Source organism: Miscanthus floridulus, chromosome 4 (genome assembly GCF_019320115.1).
Source record: "Miscanthus floridulus cultivar M001 chromosome 4, ASM1932011v1, whole genome shotgun sequence".
Lineage (NCBI taxonomy): Eukaryota > Viridiplantae > Streptophyta > Magnoliopsida > Poales > Poaceae > Miscanthus > Miscanthus floridulus.
Window position 1 is genome coordinate 75,824,064 of NC_089583.1, and position 19,643 is coordinate 75,843,706.

The following is a 19,643-nucleotide window of genomic DNA, read 5'->3' on the forward strand; positions in this document are numbered from 1 at the left end:
GAGGACCGCTTTTCCAAATGCCAATAGGATTCCATGTCATTTCGGCTTTACTTGGGGTGTTTAGGCTGTTCGGTGTTATAACATCTTACCATATTAAAAAGTTGAGTACTAAAAACCTGAATTTGGACCATTTCTCCGTACATGTTGAGCCGTCACAACTTGCAACTGAGGTTGGCCATCTTTGGCACCCTATCTCGCACATAAAACCTTCAAAACAAAATCTTTATTACCAGCTCCATCTTTGAGTGTATTTTTAATCTAAAAATAGTGGCTGCAATTTTGGCACACCTTCCAGGCAATGGCGACCATCAGGGCATGGCCGCATCCCCATTACCGTAACTCACACCCACCAAGAATCTCCAAAGTAGAATCTTCATAATACGTGTTCTATCTCTCGGTATTATCATATATGAAAACAGTGGTTGGAGATCTAATTCCAGCGAACTTCCAAGCGGCGATAGTGGTGGTACCTGGAGATGACGGGGAGTGATGAGCAAAAAAGAAGCAAAGGGGGAAAGAAGAGGGCACCAACACCAATAAATAATAAATAGTATTGGTTGTCTACGTATCTTGTGTGTGGATGTCTTCATTTTGAGTTAGGATCATGCTAAAAAAAAATTGAGTTAGGATAAGTAATTGTTGAAGTGGATTTCTTTTAATCATGCAAAAAACAAGATTAAGAGTGTGTTTACCAAATTGTTGGAGACGCTCTCAAACTCTCAAACCGAGAGGGCTTCTTCATTTAGAGCAATGCCATGAAAAGGTAGAGCATCTCCAAGAGCTTATTAGAATTAGAATAACTCTTTAATTTTTTTCTAGTAAAAAGATAACCATCCAATAGTTTTGTTTTTGAACTCTTTAAAGATCATTAATTGACAAATTCCTCTCCAAGCTAACCTAGGCGGTGGGTTTGAACCAAATAATGCAGGCTATCATATAAAGAATTTTTTTTAACTCCCTAGTCAACCTCTGCACTTGTATAATCTAGGATTTGACGAGTCTATTTTATGGAGCTCCTTGAGATGTGAGAGAAGAAAATGAAGAATACAGATGGGTCATCAACGTCTAAGAGAATCTCCAAAAGTTTCTTAAAAACTCTCTAATTCACTTTTTTTTTTGCAAAACAAGAAAGGAGTCCAAAAACAAATTTTTAAATAAGTTAAATCTCTCTGTCTATTTCTTAGATATGCACTTGCTATTCGTCCAAGCACCACCTCTCGTGTGGTTTTTACATGGTTTTTTCCCCTCCACTCGGTTTTCAAGTTTTAGCCCCTTCCAATTTTCAAGTTTTAGCAAGCTAACTATTAAAAGCTACTCCCCCCGTTCCATTTTATCTGGCGTAAGTTAGAATGACACGATCTCCTAGATTACACTTTGACCATTCATTTGCGTTATATTATATTATTTATGCTTATAAACTTATAATCATTTGCGTTAGATTACAAATCTAATCATATAAAGTTTGTATTCATAGAAAGTTTATATTATAATAGTTAAAAATTATTAGCCTAATTATTGGTCAAAGTTTTAAAGTTTAAATCTTGATATGCGTGTGCGCCAGAAAAATAGAACAGAGTAGTATTGAAGAAGGCAAGAATATAGTTCTGTAATTTTATTTTATTCAAGCAATCATTTGTTTATCAAGTGATTTTTAAAAAGCTTTTGGAGACACTCTAAGCACCTAGCATACGAAGCATGCTATTATGGTAAAAAACCAAGAGAACGGGCAGAAAAAATGACCATCTTAGATCAACTTCGGAAAATAGGGCCCTGTTTAGGATTTGAGAGCTTCCACTACTTTTAATTTTTGAGCCCAAATGAGGGCACCCCATTTTCTAGGAGCCACACATAGCCTTTATTCTTTTTTTTATTTCTACTCACATCTCGGTCTCTTCTGCACCCTATGCTCTTATATAAAATAGAACAAAACAACTCTATAAATAGAGTTCTTTAAAAAAACTACCAATGCACGATGAGGTGAAGCAGGGTAAAGCCATTGTTTTTTTTTTTTTGCTTCGATCCCACCTCAAACCTCTATGAGAATATGATTTATGGGGTTTCCTAGATGAAGCCGTTTTATTTTACCCCGTTTAACACAAAAATGGTTTCAAACAACCTCTCTGAAGCCGATGAAGAATTCGTGCCAAATAAAACCTACGACAGGATATGGAGAAGAGGAGTCGTTCCAAACAGCCAACAGAAGGGCAGTAGGATCTTGTAGCCGTGGGCCCAGTCTGACAGAGAGCCCAACGGACACCACATCACCCGAAAAGCCGAAACGAGTGGGGAGAAACGAGGCAACGGCCCACCGTCAGATCACACGCACTCCTCAGTCCTCACACGCGCACACCGCACGTTCATGGCACGGGGAGTAACCGGCGACGCCGCGGGAAGTAGCGCCGCCGCCGAGCGGGGGAGTGGGGCAGCCGCGCCGCCGCAGTCTGCAACGTGGCAGCGGGTGCGGAGGGCCGGGCAGGGGGCGGCGGCGCACGCGCTACTTCTCTGCTTCACCGCGCTCCTCGCGCTCAAGCTCGACGGCGTCCTCTCGCTCTCCTGGTGGTAAGCTGTAATCATGTGCTCCTGCCCAGCAATCCAATCCATATGTGGGACTTTGCTAGCGCAAATGTTAGCGGCGACCCGCGTTTCGCTGCGCCGAGGGCCGTACCGGTTCGCTCGGAGAAATTGTGTATCGCTTGGGGTATCTAGTCTCATGTAGCCATGGAGGTTGTGAAACTTAGAGATGGCACGGGAGGTGGATGGTGCGGGCATCCTAATTTATCACGCAGCTTTTTCCATTTGCGACATAGGAAATGATGCGTTGGTGATTTGACAAATTTCACGTGCAACTGAGTCACTGAATGAGGTGATTCTGAAATTCCTTCTGGGTAAATGAATTGGAAATTGGCTCTTGCATCCTGTCTTGAGTCAGGGTATGAAGAGACCTTCCATGATTGGAAATTTATAGGCTGTTTGGTTTGAGGAGTGAGTTACTCATTCCTGACTTTTTTTGTGTTTGGTCTGTGAAATGGAATGGGTTGATGCATCATCATCTCATTCTTCGCAAGCTAATAATTAGTATTGGTACGGGGAATGGAGTCATTCCACCAAATTTAAAGAATGGACTCATGATGCACCACCTCATCTAGGATGGAGTGATTGCTCAAACCAAACAATCAATTAGTTGTTTACCAGCCAAGAATTGCTTTGTACATTTGGTTTAACGATTAAGGTGCTGAGATTTTAGGTGACAGTAACTTCGGCAGACACAGTTTCATTACTTTCCTCAAACCAAAAGAAAACGTGAGGGGTGAGAAGGTTATGGATCACCCCATCCCTCAAACCAAACACCCCATTAGTCTTGTGCGTGCAACTTGATGAAGAATCTGCAGACATGAATGTTGCAGGGTATGTCATAAAATTGCTAGAAACACTGAAACAGGTACAACACACATTTGATGTCAGTCTTTCATGTCTCAATATTGGAATTCTCAAAATAAGTACCAACACTGCAGGGTGCTTTTCATCCCTGTATGGTTGTTCCATGCTGTTGCTGCTCGATGTCTATTCTCGTTACCGGCTCCATCATCACCTGAAAGTTGTCAAGTGTGTTTTCTACTTTTGCTTTCAAAGTCAATACCTTCTTTCTGAAGTTGGCTAGAAGCAGGTTAATTAGATCATTCAATTGTGCAGCGGGTTCCATTCCATTCCATTGTCGCAACACCATTGCTAGTTGCTTTTGAGCTGCTTCTCTGTGTTTATCTGGAAGGCCTCAACCACAATGGTGAATCCATTATGTACTGTGATTTATCACTTGTTTGTTTGTTTTCATTCTGAGTTGATTGTTTTTCACTTGCTGGCTCAATTGTTCGTTTTTCAGGTCATGTGGAACCTTTCATAGATTTAAAGCTTGTGTTTCTTCCCCTCTTGGCTTTAGAAATCATTACACTGGTTGACAACTTCAGGTAATCACATAAAACAAGTGGAAAGGTGCAAATTGCTTATACCAATAATAAGCATTACATGACAACTTTTTGTCATATAATCATTTTATAGTTCCCCTTTTACTTTTTCTACATCAATAATCTAACCTATACAGTGTCATCCCAATCTGTAAGAAATTCTTCATATTCTGGAAATATAGCCTTTTCGTAATATATAAGGATCATGGTAATAGTCAGCGATCATTTTTCACTAGTAAGTTCAAATTTGTTGCTAGGATTTTTGTATACAAGAGTAATTACCAGAAAATTTTGCTATGGTGTGAACAATGAACCAGGCATTTGAGGTGAACATTGATTGTTTGTCATTTGACAGGTCCTGCAAAGAATAATGTAAAAGACATACCTATTAGTTCATGCTTATTTGCACAATTTGTTTACTATTCCTTACTCTTTTTTGTTCTCATTAGGATGTGTGGTGCTTTAATGCCTGGACATGGAGAAACTATAACCGACGAAGCAATTTGGGAGAGGCTTCCTGTAAGATTTTTAAGACTTGCACCTGTAGCCCCTGAACGTTCAGTTTGTGGTAATCTGTTCTTCCAACAAGAACAAGAACAAGAACAAAGCCTTTTAATCCCAAACAAGTTGGGGTAGGCTAGAGTTGAAACCCAACATGAGTCACCAACAAAAAGGGAAAAGAAAGAAGAAAATAATATATAAGTAATCAGTAATAGTAATATTATTATAGGGGATCTAAAGGCTCTTCATGATCAGGCATGTGAATAGCTTCTTTACGTCTTCTTACATTATTGCCACACCTTAGGATTCCACTACGCATCAGTGCCTTTGGAGGTCTCCATTGGACATGTTCAAACCATTTGACTAGTCTTGGACAAGCTTTTCTTCAATTGATGCTAAAACCATTCACTTAAGTCTTATCCAGGAGTCTTCATAACAGAAGTTGCTATCTCCAGTTTTTTTCCGTTTTAGTTCTAGCAACCAAATTTATGAAATACTAATATCTAATAATTGCGATTGTCTCTCTTAGTGGCATTGGAATATGGAGCTCTAATCATCCATTCATTTTATATTAGCATTATTTTGATTGATGTTTTATATTAAGGACCAGTTTGTGTCCTGTTTTGTTTTGACTTTCTTGAATCTAGTTAGTTATGTGAATCTTACCAATGCTAGTGCCACCATGCTGTCTGGCTCCAAAAAGTATATTTATGAAATGACTATTGTATTCAAACATAGCAGTTGAATCTTGAAAGAACTAAAGTGTCAATGGATATCATACAGTACAACTACAGAATTTAGGAGAATGTAAGCAGCGGCAGAGCTTCAGTGAGGCCAGCATGGGCCATGCCGCCCCATGTCCTTCCCCCCTCAGTTTTTGCAAACTCCATTTGTGGGGGGTACGACCCCGGATACCCACGACAGACTACATGGGTGCGCCCCCAACCCCATTAGTCTTGTGCGTGCAACTTGATGAAGAATCTGCAGACATGAATGTTGCAGGGTATGTCATAAAATTGCTAGAAACACTGAAACAGGTACAACACACATTTGATGTCAGTCTTTCATGTCTCAATATTGGAATTCTCAAAATAAGTACCAACACTGCAGGGTGCTTTTCATCCCTGTATGGTTGTTCCATGCTGTTGCTGCTCGATGTCTATTCTCGTTACCGGCTCCATCATCACCTGAAAGTTGTCAAGTGTGTTTTCTACTTTTGCTTTCAAAGTCAATACCTTCTTTCTGAAGTTGGCTAGAAGCAGGTTAATTAGATCATTCAATTGTGCAGCGGGTTCCATTCCATTCCATTGTCGCAACACCATTGCTAGTTGCTTTTGAGCTGCTTCTCTGTGTTTATCTGGAAGGCCTCAACCACAATGGTGAATCCATTATGTACTGTGATTTATCACTTGTTTGTTTGTTTTCATTCTGAGTTGATTGTTTTTCACTTGCTGGCTCAATTGTTCGTTTTTCAGGTCATGTGGAACCTTTCATAGATTTAAAGCTTGTGTTTCTTCCCCTCTTGGCTTTAGAAATCATTACACTGGTTGACAACTTCAGGTAATCACATAAAACAAGTGGAAAGGTGCAAATTGCTTATACCAATAATAAGCATTACATGACAACTTTTTGTCATATAATCATTTTATAGTTCCCCTTTTACTTTTTCTACATCAATAATCTAACCTATACAGTGTCATCCCAATCTGTAAGAAATTCTTCATATTCTGGAAATATAGCCTTTTCGTAATATATAAGGATCATGGTAATAGTCAGCGATCATTTTTCACTAGTAAGTTCAAATTTGTTGCTAGGATTTTTGTATACAAGAGTAATTACCAGAAAATTTTGCTATGGTGTGAACAATGAACCAGGCATTTGAGGTGAACATTGATTGTTTGTCATTTGACAGGTCCTGCAAAGAATAATGTAAAAGACATACCTATTAGTTCATGCTTATTTGCACAATTTGTTTACTATTCCTTACTCTTTTTTGTTCTCATTAGGATGTGTGGTGCTTTAATGCCTGGACATGGAGAAACTATAACCGACGAAGCAATTTGGGAGAGGCTTCCTGTAAGATTTTTAAGACTTGCACCTGTAGCCCCTGAACGTTCAGTTTGTGGTAATCTGTTCTTCCAACAAGAACAAGAACAAGAACAAAGCCTTTTAATCCCAAACAAGTTGGGGTAGGCTAGAGTTGAAACCCAACATGAGTCACCAACAAAAAGGGAAAAGAAAGAAGAAAATAATATATAAGTAATCAGTAATAGTAATATTATTATAGGGGATCTAAAGGCTCTTCATGATCAGGCATGTGAATAGCTTCTTTACGTCTTCTTACATTATTGCCACACCTTAGGATTCCACTACGCATCAGTGCCTTTGGAGGTCTCCATTGGACATGTTCAAACCATTTGACTAGTCTTGGACAAGCTTTTCTTCAATTGATGCTAAAACCATTCACTTAAGTCTTATCCAGGAGTCTTCATAACAGAAGTTGCTATCTCCAGTTTTTTTCCGTTTTAGTTCTAGCAACCAAATTTATGAAATACTAATATCTAATAATTGCGATTGTCTCTCTTAGTGGCATTGGAATATGGAGCTCTAATCATCCATTCATTTTATATTAGCATTATTTTGATTGATGTTTTATATTAAGGACCAGTTTGTGTCCTGTTTTGTTTTGACTTTCTTGAATCTAGTTAGTTATGTGAATCTTACCAATGCTAGTGCCACCATGCTGTCTGGCTCCAAAAAGTATATTTATGAAATGACTATTGTATTCAAACATAGCAGTTGAATCTTGAAAGAACTAAAGTGTCAATGGATATCATACAGTACAACTACAGAATTTAGGAGAATGTAAGCAGCGGCAGAGCTTCAGTGAGGCCAGCATGGGCCATGCCGCCCCATGTCCTTCCCCCCTCAGTTTTTGCAAACTCCATTTGTGGGGGGTACGACCCCGGATACCCACGACAGACTACATGGGTGCGCCCCCAGGGGTGGCCCAGCCCACAAGACGAAGCCTTGCGGAGCACGGCGCTGCTCGGCGTGCCCCGCAAGACACCGGGAAGATATCCTGAAGATATTACGAGATATGTTAGGATACGTTCGATCCCATGATTCCTATATTCTGTTATTACTTTCCGGTTATCTCCTATATCTAACCGACTTGTAACCCTGCCCCCCAGATTATATAAGGCGGGCAGGGACCCCCTCAAAACACACGCAACATCATATCATAGCCAATACAATCCAACAGGCCACAGGAGTAGGGTATTACGTCGCGCTGACGACCCTAACCTGTCTAACTCTTGTGTCTCTGTTGCCTTCTTGTTCTTGATTATACGCACCTCTGCCGATCAATCTACCTTCGTGGGATACCCCTCGGAGGACTGCCGACGATATTCTGTCGACACCATTAGATGTATACATTGTTAGATAGCAAAGCTTTGGGAAAAATCAATCTATCTATTGCTCTGCCATTGAATGTAAGGCTACAGTTTTCTTTCTCCAAGCATTTTTTTTAACCCATGACTTGTTAGAGGTAGCACATTTGCAAATTGCAACAATGTGCCATTTGATCTGTTTTTATAATTTTTTACTGCATGATTCAACATGAAATTATATAACTATGTGTATATTGGATACCAGCAATAGCTATGCCTATATATGAATGATGCATTCCTTGAGACCTTTAATTAATGTAGATGAATAGATGCCTTATATGCAGACTAAACCTATAGCTATTACTAACAACTTCATCTTTTCATAGTACTTCTGGGTTGCAATTTCCATGGTATTTCTACTTGCGGCTACTTCACTCATGCTTCTGAAGTTATGTGGTAAGCTATATGAATACTATTGAGTTCAGAGCTGCTTTTCAGAAGTTCCAAAGTGAATGATGTGACTTGGTCTTTCTTTTCTCTTTTGCCTGAATGGCCTGAAAATTATATAGCTTACTTATTATCTTTTGCTGGAGTACTACAGAAAATTCTTGAGGATCCACTTGTTTATATTTTATTTTATGCCCTGTTAGAAATAACAAACGTTCCATGCAAGACTCATAGTACTTAACTAGTACACTGGTATGTTTTGACTTCTTAAGTGACAGTTAAACTGTATGCACCAGGTGATGCAGTTACTCTGGGGTGGTGGGATTTATTAATTAATTTTGGGTAAATACTTTTTCTCCATTTCAAATCATGCTTGTAATACTTGTAATCCCTTTGGACAGTTCTTATTAATTACTTGACATCTTTACAGGATTTCCCAGTGCTTTGCTTTTCTAGCATGCACAAGATGGTCAAATCCAATGGTCGGTAGACATTCAATTGTTTATAACAATAAATTCAATCTTACATGGACAGAGTGCATTCGGAACAGCAGTGTTCCATTTTTATCCAAAAAGGATGCTGACATAGGCTAACTGTGTGGTCTGCAGGACATTGGAGGTCCTGTATTGATAATTCCTATAGTAGTTTTTCAAGTTCTTCTTTGTATGCGCTTAGAGGTCTGTTCTCAGCTCCATTTCCAGATGCATTATTTTCTTTTAATAAATACAGACTGTCTACTTTTCTCTGTTGTTATTTGGACATTGATAACTTGCACCTATTGCTGTATGTGTAGTGTATATAGACATTGTACCTTTTGAATTTTGAGCTGTCATATCCTTGTCTTGTGCATATTTCAGCTGCCTTTTTCTGTGAAAGAAACATTTTGAGTCAAGTCTTGGAGCTGCCTTTCATCACTGCCACACAGATTACAGTGAAGATTGTGTGCTAAATTACTAAGTATCATACTTCTTTTTTAACCCAAATATGGTTTTGAATGTCTCGGTACAAGCTTGCTGCACATGTCTGCGAATGCTAAACTGTACATCCATGAAACTCTTGCTTGTGTGCATTGCTAGTCTGAGTACCATTTGTATCTGATTGCAGGGCACTCCATCTAATGCACGTTTTATCCCAATTCGAGCTATTTTTCTACCCATAATTTTGCTGCAAGTGGCTGCTGTATCTTTTGCTGTTTGGAGATTCTTCAACAGGCTTCTTACTAAACTTAAAGATGGAACTATCAGTCAAGCAAATATTTCTGTGTCCTCCAAAGTTGATGAGCTATTTATGATGATACAATATGGTTCAAGGTTATTTGCTATGTAGCATTACTCTATTACCTCTGTTCAAATTGCATACCTACTGTAGGGGTTGTAGTTGGAATTCTCAGTTTATTAATCTTTATTCCTGATCAGGCTCCTTCACTGGTGGTCTATTGATGAAGATAGCAAAGAGGAACAGGCTCACTTATGCTATGCAAATAATATTGGGTATCCATTTCAGAATTCTGCTTAGTCGTTTAGAGCATAAACATTAGACATATTCATGGCATGTGTTGTTGCCTTAAAAAATCATGATGTATGTGGATATTTTGGATGAGGGTTATAATTGTTAGAGGGAATGAAGCTCACTCTATTCCTGGGGGCAACAGCCCAAACATGTACATAAGTTGGGCATATATGCATCTAAGCCCTTATACAAAGAGGAAAATATGCTATACACCATATATATCTAACACCCCCCCTCAAACTCAGGGTGAATCACAAAACACTGAGTTTGGAGAGAAAGAAACGATGTTGAACTCGCGTCTGCGACTTGGTGAAGAAATCAGCCACCTGGAGCTCGGAGGGCACATAGCGAAGAGCAATGACATCATCCTGCACCTGAGCCCGAGTGTAATATGCATCAACTCCAATATGCTTGGTGAGCTCATGCTTCACAGGATCACGAGCTATATTGATAGCACTGGTACTGTCAGACAGAAGAGGAGTGGGCATAGAAACTGAAACACCGAAATCCTCAAGTAACCATCGAAGCCAAGTAACCTCTGCTGTCGCAAGAGCTATAGCTCGCAACTCGGCCTCTGCACTCGAACGAGAGACCGCGGTCTGCTTCTTTGTCTTCCAAGCAATGAGAGAGCCACCAAGAAAAATACAATAGGCAGAAAGAGAGTGACGGTCAGAGTCACTAGCCCAAGTAGCATCAGAGTAGGCTTGGAGTTGAAAAGAGCTAGAACGCGGGAAGAACAGACGACGAGTAATGGTCCCACGAAGATAACGCAAGACACGAAGGAGATGGCTATAATGGACATGGGTGGGAGAAGAAACAAATTGACTAAGAATGTGCACAGCATATGAGATATCAGGACGGGTCACAGCTAGATAGACAAGACTCCCAACAATATGACGATACCGAGTGGGATCGGTGAGAGGTTTACCATCAGTAGCACGGAGCTGAAGATTAAGCTCGATGGGAGTCTCAACAGTGCGATGATCAGTGAGGCAAGAGCGAGCAAGAAGATCCTGAATGTATTTTTCTTGGGATAAGTAAATGCCATCAGAGGTGGAAGAGACCTCAATCCCAAGGAAATAACGAAGAGGACCAAGATCAGACATAAGAAACTGCTCGCTGAGGCGTGCCTTGACAAAGGCAATATACTCAGAATCATCACCAGTGATAATCATATCATCAACATAAAGAAGAAGAAGAGTGCGACCACGAGAGGATGTGTGAATAAACAAGGCAGGGTCATGATTGCTTGGAGAAAAACCAGCAGCAATGATCACAGAGGCAAAGCGCTGAAACCAAGCACGAGGAGCTTGTTTCAGACCATAAAGAGAGCGACGAAGACGACAAACCATGCCCTCAGGAACAAGATACCCAGGAGGTGGTCGCATGTAGACCTCCTCACGGAGTTCACCATTAAGAAAGGCATTTTTGACATCAAGTTGAGAAATGGACCAAGCACGAACAGAGGCCACAGCAAGGAGAGTGCGAACAGTGGTCATGTGAGCCACAGGAGCAAATGTCTCATCATAATCACGACCATACTCTTGCTGAAAACCACGAGCAACAAGACGAGCCTTATAACGCTCGAGAGAGCCATCAGAGCGAGTCTTGATCTTATAAACCCACTTGCACGTGATGGGACGAGCATGAGAAGGAAGAGGGACAAGGTCCCAAGTGCCAGTGCGCTCAAGAGCAGCAATCTCCTCAGCCATGGCTAGTTGCCATTCAGGATGACAAATGGCATCATGGTATGTGGCCGGCTCAGAAAAGACAGTGCCAGCAAAACCATACCTATCAAGAGGCTTCAGCGAGCTACGATCGCGAAGATTATAATGAGAGGAGGGCTGAGATAAAGAATCGTCAACCGAAGATGGCTCAGCAGGAGAGGAGACATCAGAAGGCAACTCAACAGGAGGCGAGGAATCCAGGAGCCGACGACTGTAGGTGTGAATTACGGGAGGTTTGGAATCATAAATGGACCGAGGAGCATGTGAAGACGACTCAGAGGGCAGCGGAGGAGAAGGTGGAGGAGGTGAAGATGGTTTAGGAGGTGGAGATGGTGACGGAGGAAGAAGCACAGTGGAGATAGGTGTATCAGGAAAAGTCAAGAAGGACAGAGGCTCAACAACGGCCTGAGGAGAAACATCAGAGGAGGGCCAAGGATAGAAGGAACGAGACTCATCAAAAGTAACATCCCGAGAGATCCGCATACGACGAGCAGTCGGGTCCCAACAGCGATAGCCCTTGTGCTCAGCACTATAGCCTAAGAAAACACACTCAACAGATTGATGTGTGAGTTTAGTGCGTTCACGAGGAGCAAGAAGAACATAGCACAGACATCCAAAAAGGCGAAGACTAGAGTAATCAGGTGGATGTCCAAAAAGGCGCTCATATGGGATGCCACCTTTAAGAGCAGATGAGGGTTGAATGTTGGTTAAATAGCTGGCAGTGGAGATTGCTTCAGCCCAGAAATGAGGTGGGACCGAGGAAGCAATCATAAGAGCACGAGCAGTTTCAAGAAGGTGACGATGTTTACGCTCAGCAACACCATTCTGAGCGTGCGCACCAGGACAAGAAAATTGTGAGAGAGTCCCTTGCTCAGAAAGAAATTGGCGAAGAGCACCCGAAAGATATTCCCCGGCAGAGTCAGCCCGAAAAACACGAATAGGAACATCAAAATGAGTGCGAATCATCCGAGCAAAAGTTTTATATATGGATAACACCTCATTACGATGTTTCATGAAATACACCCATGTGAAGCGAGAGAAATCATCGATAAATATGACATAATATTGATGACCCCCTTTTGAAACAAAAGGTGCAGGACCCCATACATCTGAATGAACAAGATCAAAAGGACGTTGTGACATAGACCCACTAGAGGGATATGGAAGCTGGATCTGTTTGCCAAGCTTACAGCCCTGACACTGATCTAAAGAAACATCACCAGAGACATTTCCTAGAACACCACGACGGACAAGAGCGGATAAGCGGGAACCACATAGATGTCCCAGGCGATGATGCCACTGAGCAAAAGAGGAAGAAGCCGATGCAGGAGAAGCAGAGCTCACAAGACCGGCAGAGGCAGCGGAAGGAAGACGAAGCCAATCGAGTTCCCAGAGATGCGGAGAATCACGGCGGCGAGGGCCAGTACCAACTAGGAGACCCGTGCTGAGATCCTGTACACAACAAGTGTCAGAATCAAAAATAACACGACAACCATGATCAGTGAGCTGACCAGCAGAAATAAGTTGCATGGTCAAATCAGGAACATAAGAAACATTAGGAACATGAAATGAAGAAGAAGAAAGAGTGCCCCGACCAACAACCGAAAGAGATGAGCCATCAGCAGTTTGAACAGTGAGAGGAATGGAAGGAGAGCAAATAGAAGAAAGAGAGGTACTATCAGGTGTCATATGAAAAGAAGCACCAGAATCAAGAATCCATGGCAAGATACCTGAAGTGGATGGTGGTCTCTCAATAAAAGACTGAGAAGTAGCAGCAGAGAGTACTGGGGCAGGAGTGACAGAACCAGCAGCTCCAGTAGTGACAGAACCAGAGGCTCCAGTAGGTGGAGGAATAGGTGGAGGAACAGCAAGACGACGAAGTAACATGAGTATCTCCTGCTGTGCATCAGGATGCTGAGACTGAGCATGTGAGGAACGCCCACCTCGGCGAGACTGAGACTGAGCCTGCCTCTTCTTCTTGTAACAATGATCCTCATCATGTCCATCTCTGCCACAGTGCTTACAATGAAGGCCACCTGAGTTGCGAGTCCCCGAGGCACCAGAGGCTGCTGAAGCAGGCACTTTGGGAGGAGAACCAAGAATTCCAGACCGAGCAGCCAAGACTGAGGAGGACGTCGACTGAAGTAGACCAGCAGAACGAAGGCGAGTCTCCTCATTACGAACAGCAGCAAGAGCCTCCATCAAAGACACGCACGGCTCACGAGCAAGTAATTGAGCACGAAGGGGCTCAAACTCAGCACGCAGACGAGTCAGGAAATCATAGGTGCGACGAAGCTCGAGGTGGCTCTGTTGCTTCCTGCAGGAGTCACAAGTGTCCGGGGACAACTGGGGACTAAGAGTGTCAAGCTCACGCCATATTGCAGATAGCTGTCGAAAGAAATCCTCAACTGAACTGTCACCCTGCTGCAACAGTTGTTCTTGACGTAGGGCGGCAATATAAGTGGACTGACCAGAGGGCTCATAGCGCTGACGAAGAACAGCCCACATCTGAGCAGCATGATCAAGCCGAATAACCTCTCCTGCCAGATGCTTTTCCATACTAGCAACAAGAACAGCCCCAGCACGAGCATCTTCATCCAACCAAGTCCGATAAGCCCGAAAATGAGACATGTAAGAGGCCATATCATCATCATAAGCTTCGCGCAACTTCTTTTGTTCCTCTTCAGAATTTTCTGGAGGAATCACCGGCTGCACTGGACGATCAGGCAATGCTGGACAAGGTAGCTCACCACTAAGAAACTCCCAGAGTCGGAGACCACGCATATGCCACCGCATATGTGGAACCCAGTCATGATAATTGGTGCCATCGAAAATCACTGGACAACGCGGGATTTGCGCGCCTCCAGAGGGAGGAACAGGAGGAGATGCCATCTTTCTTTCTCCAGAAAAGCAGAAAAACAGCAGCAGCTGAATGGACGACAGAGCAGAGCAGAGCAGCAGAGGTGGATTTAGCAGAGCAGAGCAGCAGAGCAGAGCAGAAGGAGGCGGAGGCGAAGCCGAAGCCGACGCGGATGCCGGTGTCCAGGTAGCGCTGGTGGTTCCCGGAGAGCGTGCCTGGGACGTGGATGGGCTCGTTGCAGTCCCGGCAGAAGAGCACCCGGTCCTCCACGCAGAAGATGAACGCCGCTTTCTCCTGGCAGCCTGGCGGAGAGCACCTCGAGCGGGAGGCGCTGGTGCTTGCTGGCGAGCTTGTTGGCGGCGTGGATCTCGACGTCACAGCGCGCGCACCGCGCAGCTTCGTCGGCGCAGCACACCACCGTGGCAGCCGCGCCCTCGCACGCGTCGAGCAGAGCAGAGCAGAACAGCAGAGGATGCGAGAGGGGCGCGAGCTGCGCGGGAAAACAAGCGCGCGCGCGGAAAGAGCGGAGCAAGGGCGCGCGCGGGAACGGAGGAAGTTCGACGACGGGGCAGACGACGGGGCCGCGCCGGCCGCAGAAGGCGCGCGATGGCGGGACCGCGCCCGGCCGCGGAGAGTACGCGACGGCGGGGCCACGCCCAGCTACGGAGCGTGCAACGGGAAGAGCACGCGAGGGAGAGAGCCGACGGGCGACGGAGCTCCAGGCAAGCGCAACGGAAAGAGCGCGCGAGGGAGCGAGGTAAAACCCTAGACACTAGGCTCTGATACCATGTTAGAGGGAATGAAGCTCACTCTATTCCTGGGGGCAACAGCCCAAACATGTACATAAGTTGGGCATATATGCATCTAAGCCCTTATACAAAGAGGAAAATATGCTATACACCATATATATCTAACAATAATCACTGAGCACTTTAGTTGGATCCTAATCATGATGCTACTTTTTGTATATGCCATGCGTCATTGCAATCTAAATATATTAAAAACAGCAGTCTATGGATAAATTTGTAGACAACATATTTTTTGTTGTGACATGCTGCGTGCGTGGAGCTCACCATCTCAGCTTAAACATAAGGTTGCATATTGGTATGTGTTCCACTATTTTTTGTTTGCTTGGAGAGGGGGTAGAGGGGGTTGCAGGATTAGGATTGAGCATCATGGTCTCATGGGGGAAGGAGACAGATCTTTTACTTGTAGAGAGAAGAAAGAAAAGGAAGACAAGATCATTGTTTGAAAGATGTACTGTATAATTTAAAGCCCATACATAAATGTAAATTACATATGGGAGATCCCGCCTATGGTTAGGTGGCCCAAGATGTAGAAAGATAACTAAGAAGATTTCTTATGCTAATTGCTTTATTGAGTAGAGCTAATAGTGACACTTTTGAAGTTACAAATTGGTGTAAAGCCATGTTTGATACTTCATCAGAGGGAGGGAAGGGGGGAGTTACTTCATATGCATTCTAAATACTTTCGGGTAGCTTAACACTTTCAATGACTAATCTCTTGTTTTGTTATCTGCAGCTATAGTACTTTTTGCAGTTATCCACCAGAGGTGGTAAAAGAGATGCCAAAGGAAGTTCTTGTCAAAGAGGTTATTTTTTCATACTTCTTGTAACAGCATCCTTGTTTATATGGAGCTAATAAATCATTTGTCCTCTTCTAGGTACAGAGACTTCAACTGGCCTTGGAAGAGCAAACTAAAATGGCAAATCATAGCCAACAGCAGTGTGATAGGCTAAGAAATGTACTATCTGCTATCCCCTTTTCCATCACACCAAAACATTCTTCACAATTTTCATGTATTCACTTACAGATCTCCAAACAGCTATCTCCATCTGCATGCCATTATTTGCCTTTTAGAGTTTTCAACAGTTTATTCAAAAGGCTGTACCATTGTCATACAGCATACAGAGATTGTTCATCTATTATCATCAAAGGGTTAATACACACTAAATGTTTCCGACTAATTTTTACTACAAACTTTGCCTGAACTAATCCTACCAGAATATTTGCATCAATGCAGGAAAGGATCTTGTGTCGAATTTGCTTTGAAAGAGACATATGCATTGTTATGCTTCCCTGCCGCCATCATGTTCTCTGCGAGTAAGCTTGAATGTTCATCCTGATATTTTGGTACATTCTGGATACATTCTTGTCATCTATATATGCATGATAATTCTAAAGTTCTCCATTTGTTTCCCTTGCAGGCCTTGCTCTAACAAGTGTCAGTCATGCCCAATTTGCCGATTGACCGTTGAGAGCAGGTTATCTGTTTATGATGCAGTGATGTCAGCCAATCCATTATGTGACGCAGTTTAAAAGTTCACATGTTGACAGTAGTTGTAGGGTACCTACTTCTGGTGTTGGCAAAGATGGCCCACACCTGATTCCTGGCAGTGACGGACCGGTTGTGAAATTCTTGGTATGAAATTTGGAAGGAAGCTAGGAAAGTCTCCTATTGTCAGATTGCAGCACAAGAAAAACAAAAGCCACGATGCACATCCATCTGCAGTGATATGACACAGAGGAAGATGAAGTATATGGATTCTTGCTCATATATATGGTCAGCGCGAATAACCACTTAAATAACTGAGTTTGTTCTCTAGCCATATATGACATCTGGCCAGTTTCGATTAGTTCCCAAGCGAGTTCTGGTTAACAGCTGGATGGGAAACCTTGCAAACATGTGTAACTGGAGCTTCAGATTGTTTTAGATGTTCTTTGGAGTTCAGCAAAGCGGCAATATCCCACTGTTCAACTATGATGAATCCATGAATTCACACAACAGTGGCACCACCTTTTCCAGTGGAGTTCTCTACCTGTAAACGGCTTACCATCTGTACAGTTGCAACAATAATGTCTCTATCAATTTTATCTCCAAGGCATAAGAGCATTGAGCTTTCTCCTAGTCATGTCAAATTATGAGATAGCATGAGCATCTATTATATGCGTTTGTCGACCTCATGTGCCTTTTCTCCACCACAACCAGAACATCACTTTGCAGTACGAGAATTGGCCAAATTTTTTGTTTTTAGCCCTTTTTTTTAAAAGTTTATCATACATATGCCGCTGGAGGTATGCTTTCAAAATCTGAACCCTTAGCTCGGCACCATCGTTGGTGGCGTCAAGTTTACATGTCTCGGCGCCGTAGATTTTGATGCCTAGGTCTTGGGCTCCACACAGACGTGGTGGTGACTTGTCAGGCATCTTGGCGTCATAGATCTTGGCATCGAGTTTGGCGCTGTGGTTATTGGTGTCAAGCCCTGTTTTATGTATGGGCCCTCCCTTCCTTTCTCTCTTCCTCTCTCTACCGCTCCTGAGCCAGTGCTGCCGCACCGCCGCGCCCGCGCTGTCCCCCGCCCCCGCGCCGGCCCGCGTCGTGCCGGTCGCCCGCAGCCCTAGCTCGCTCGTGCCGCCTTACCGCGCGGAGCGCCGGCCGTCCCGTGCTCGCGTTGGCCCCCGTTGTGCCAGCCGCGCGCCGCCTCGTCCGTCCCGGCTCGCCGCGTCCGCCACGCGCATAGGCACTCCCTCTGGCGACCCTGGCCGTGACACGGCCCCTGCTTCCAGCGCGCCGCAACCTCGCCGTCGATCCCGTCCTCTGCGTCCCCGTCCTGCTTCGGTCCCGACGTCCGCGTTCGCGTCGCATCGTTGCATTGACTTGGACATGTAAATTTTTTGAATATGCAACGTAGGTACTTAGTTTGAATTGTAGTGCTACTTTTATTATTTAATAGTTTCTAGTAAATTTGATGATGTAGGTAGTTGATTTAGTTAGTGAGATAGATATAGTTAGATAAATATAGTTAGATAGCTAGTGACATAGGTACATAGATATAGTTATTAGATAGCTAGTTGATTTAGTTAGTGAGATAAATATAGTTAGATAAATGTAGTTAGATAGCTAGTGACATAGTTATTTAGGGTGTAGTTGGTTAGTATCTATTAGAGAGGTACTATATAGCAGCTACTTTGGACTAAATGAAATGTATTTCAATTTTTGTTTGAACTACTAGATGGACAACCTAGTAAGCATATATCATGGAGGCACTGTGGAAAGAGATCGCTATGGATATGTTGAGTTTGTTGAGATGCAAAACGTGCCTATGTTATTCAATGAGAAGCCTTCATTTAGTGAGTTGGTTGCAAGGGCTCGGGAGGAGCTACATTGCCATGAAGCTAATGATGATGATAGCATCGTAGTGGAGGGTGTACTTAACCTAGGTTCCCCTCCCAACATCCTAAGGAAAAAGATCCCAATTGGGTGTGCAGAACAGTGGGAGAACTGTGAGATCGGCTATGAGGTGCCAGTTCCAAAGTTTGGACATGGTTGTGCGTCGGGTGTTAGTTGATCCCATCCCACATGGTTTTTTTTCCACCAATGGGTCAGTAGGCACACTTCGATCCTCCTGTCCCAAAACCTGATATGGATGTGGAGATTGCATCTATGGTTTTTGATGCTCAATCTGCCTCCAATGAGCTAGTTGAAGATGTTTGTCAGACTCATGATGTTGTGGCAGATCATCCTCATGAGATCCCTTTGACACAGAATCATCCGAGTAAGTGTTTTATCCGCATGGTTATTGGGAGCTTACTCCCTTCCTTACATCCATTTTTTCATTCTTTCCTTTATTTTCTAATTATGTTGCAGGGACATTCCTGACAACGTGGGTGTGCCCACTGTTGCTGCGCAATTGCACTATGGAGATGGATTTTGTGACTCCAATAGTGTTGAAATTATGAATGATTCAGAGCCATATGAGATGGCAAGGGCTCTTGATTCTGATGATGATCGTCCTGTTGGAGAGCTGACAGAGAGTGATGTTGAGATGTTGAGGCGTATCTTTCCTGGCCACCGTGATCCAAGAGTTCACGAGTTTAGCGATCTTGCTCATTCCGATCAGGCGTGTGCAGAAGGACGTGATGATGAGCTCCTAGAATCTCTTGAGACCGGCCCTAACATGGTAATTGAGAAGGGTAGGGTATTCAAGGATCTCCCTGCATTGAAGAGGTGGTTGTAGGCGTTTGCAGTGATAGAAAAGAGACCTTACAAGGTCTTGCATTCATATACGGAGCGTCGTTACATAGTTGTGTGTGACAAGGAACGCTGCCCATGGAGGGTTTGTGCAAGGAAGCAAAAGGTCATCGAAAAGTGGAAGATCACAAAAGTTGTTGGGCCACACAATTGTGCTGACCATGTGCTAAGACTAAAGCATCGACAGTTGACATC

General features: G+C 43.4%; 1 protein-coding gene across 2 annotated transcripts; it reads left to right on the forward strand.

Annotated features, from left to right (window-relative positions):
- Positions 1 to 2,315: 2,315 nt before the first annotated feature.
- Positions 2,316 to 17,324, forward strand: LOC136549830 (uncharacterized). 2 transcript variants are annotated; one of them, XM_066541253.1, is made up of 15 exons: positions 2,316 to 2,559; positions 3,513 to 3,603; positions 3,691 to 3,781; positions 3,878 to 3,962; positions 4,409 to 4,478; positions 8,239 to 8,308; positions 8,596 to 8,641; positions 8,730 to 8,781; positions 8,908 to 8,976; positions 9,404 to 9,609; positions 9,715 to 9,789; positions 15,938 to 16,007; positions 16,080 to 16,160; positions 16,440 to 16,519; positions 16,624 to 17,324. In XM_066541253.1, the coding sequence occupies exons 1-15, from the start codon at positions 2,360 to 2,362 to the stop codon at positions 16,733 to 16,735; spliced, it is 1,398 nt and encodes a 465-aa protein (XP_066397350.1). In that variant the 5' UTR covers positions 2,316 to 2,359; the 3' UTR covers positions 16,736 to 17,324. The 2 variants fall into 2 exon arrangements, with proteins under 2 accessions (XP_066397350.1, XP_066397349.1); XM_066541252.1 differs by lacking the exons at positions 2,316 to 2,559; positions 3,513 to 3,603; positions 3,691 to 3,781; positions 3,878 to 3,962; positions 4,409 to 4,478 and adding exons at positions 5,436 to 5,661; positions 5,749 to 5,839; positions 5,936 to 6,020; positions 6,467 to 6,536.
- The last annotated feature ends 2,319 nt before the right edge of the window (positions 17,325 to 19,643 follow it).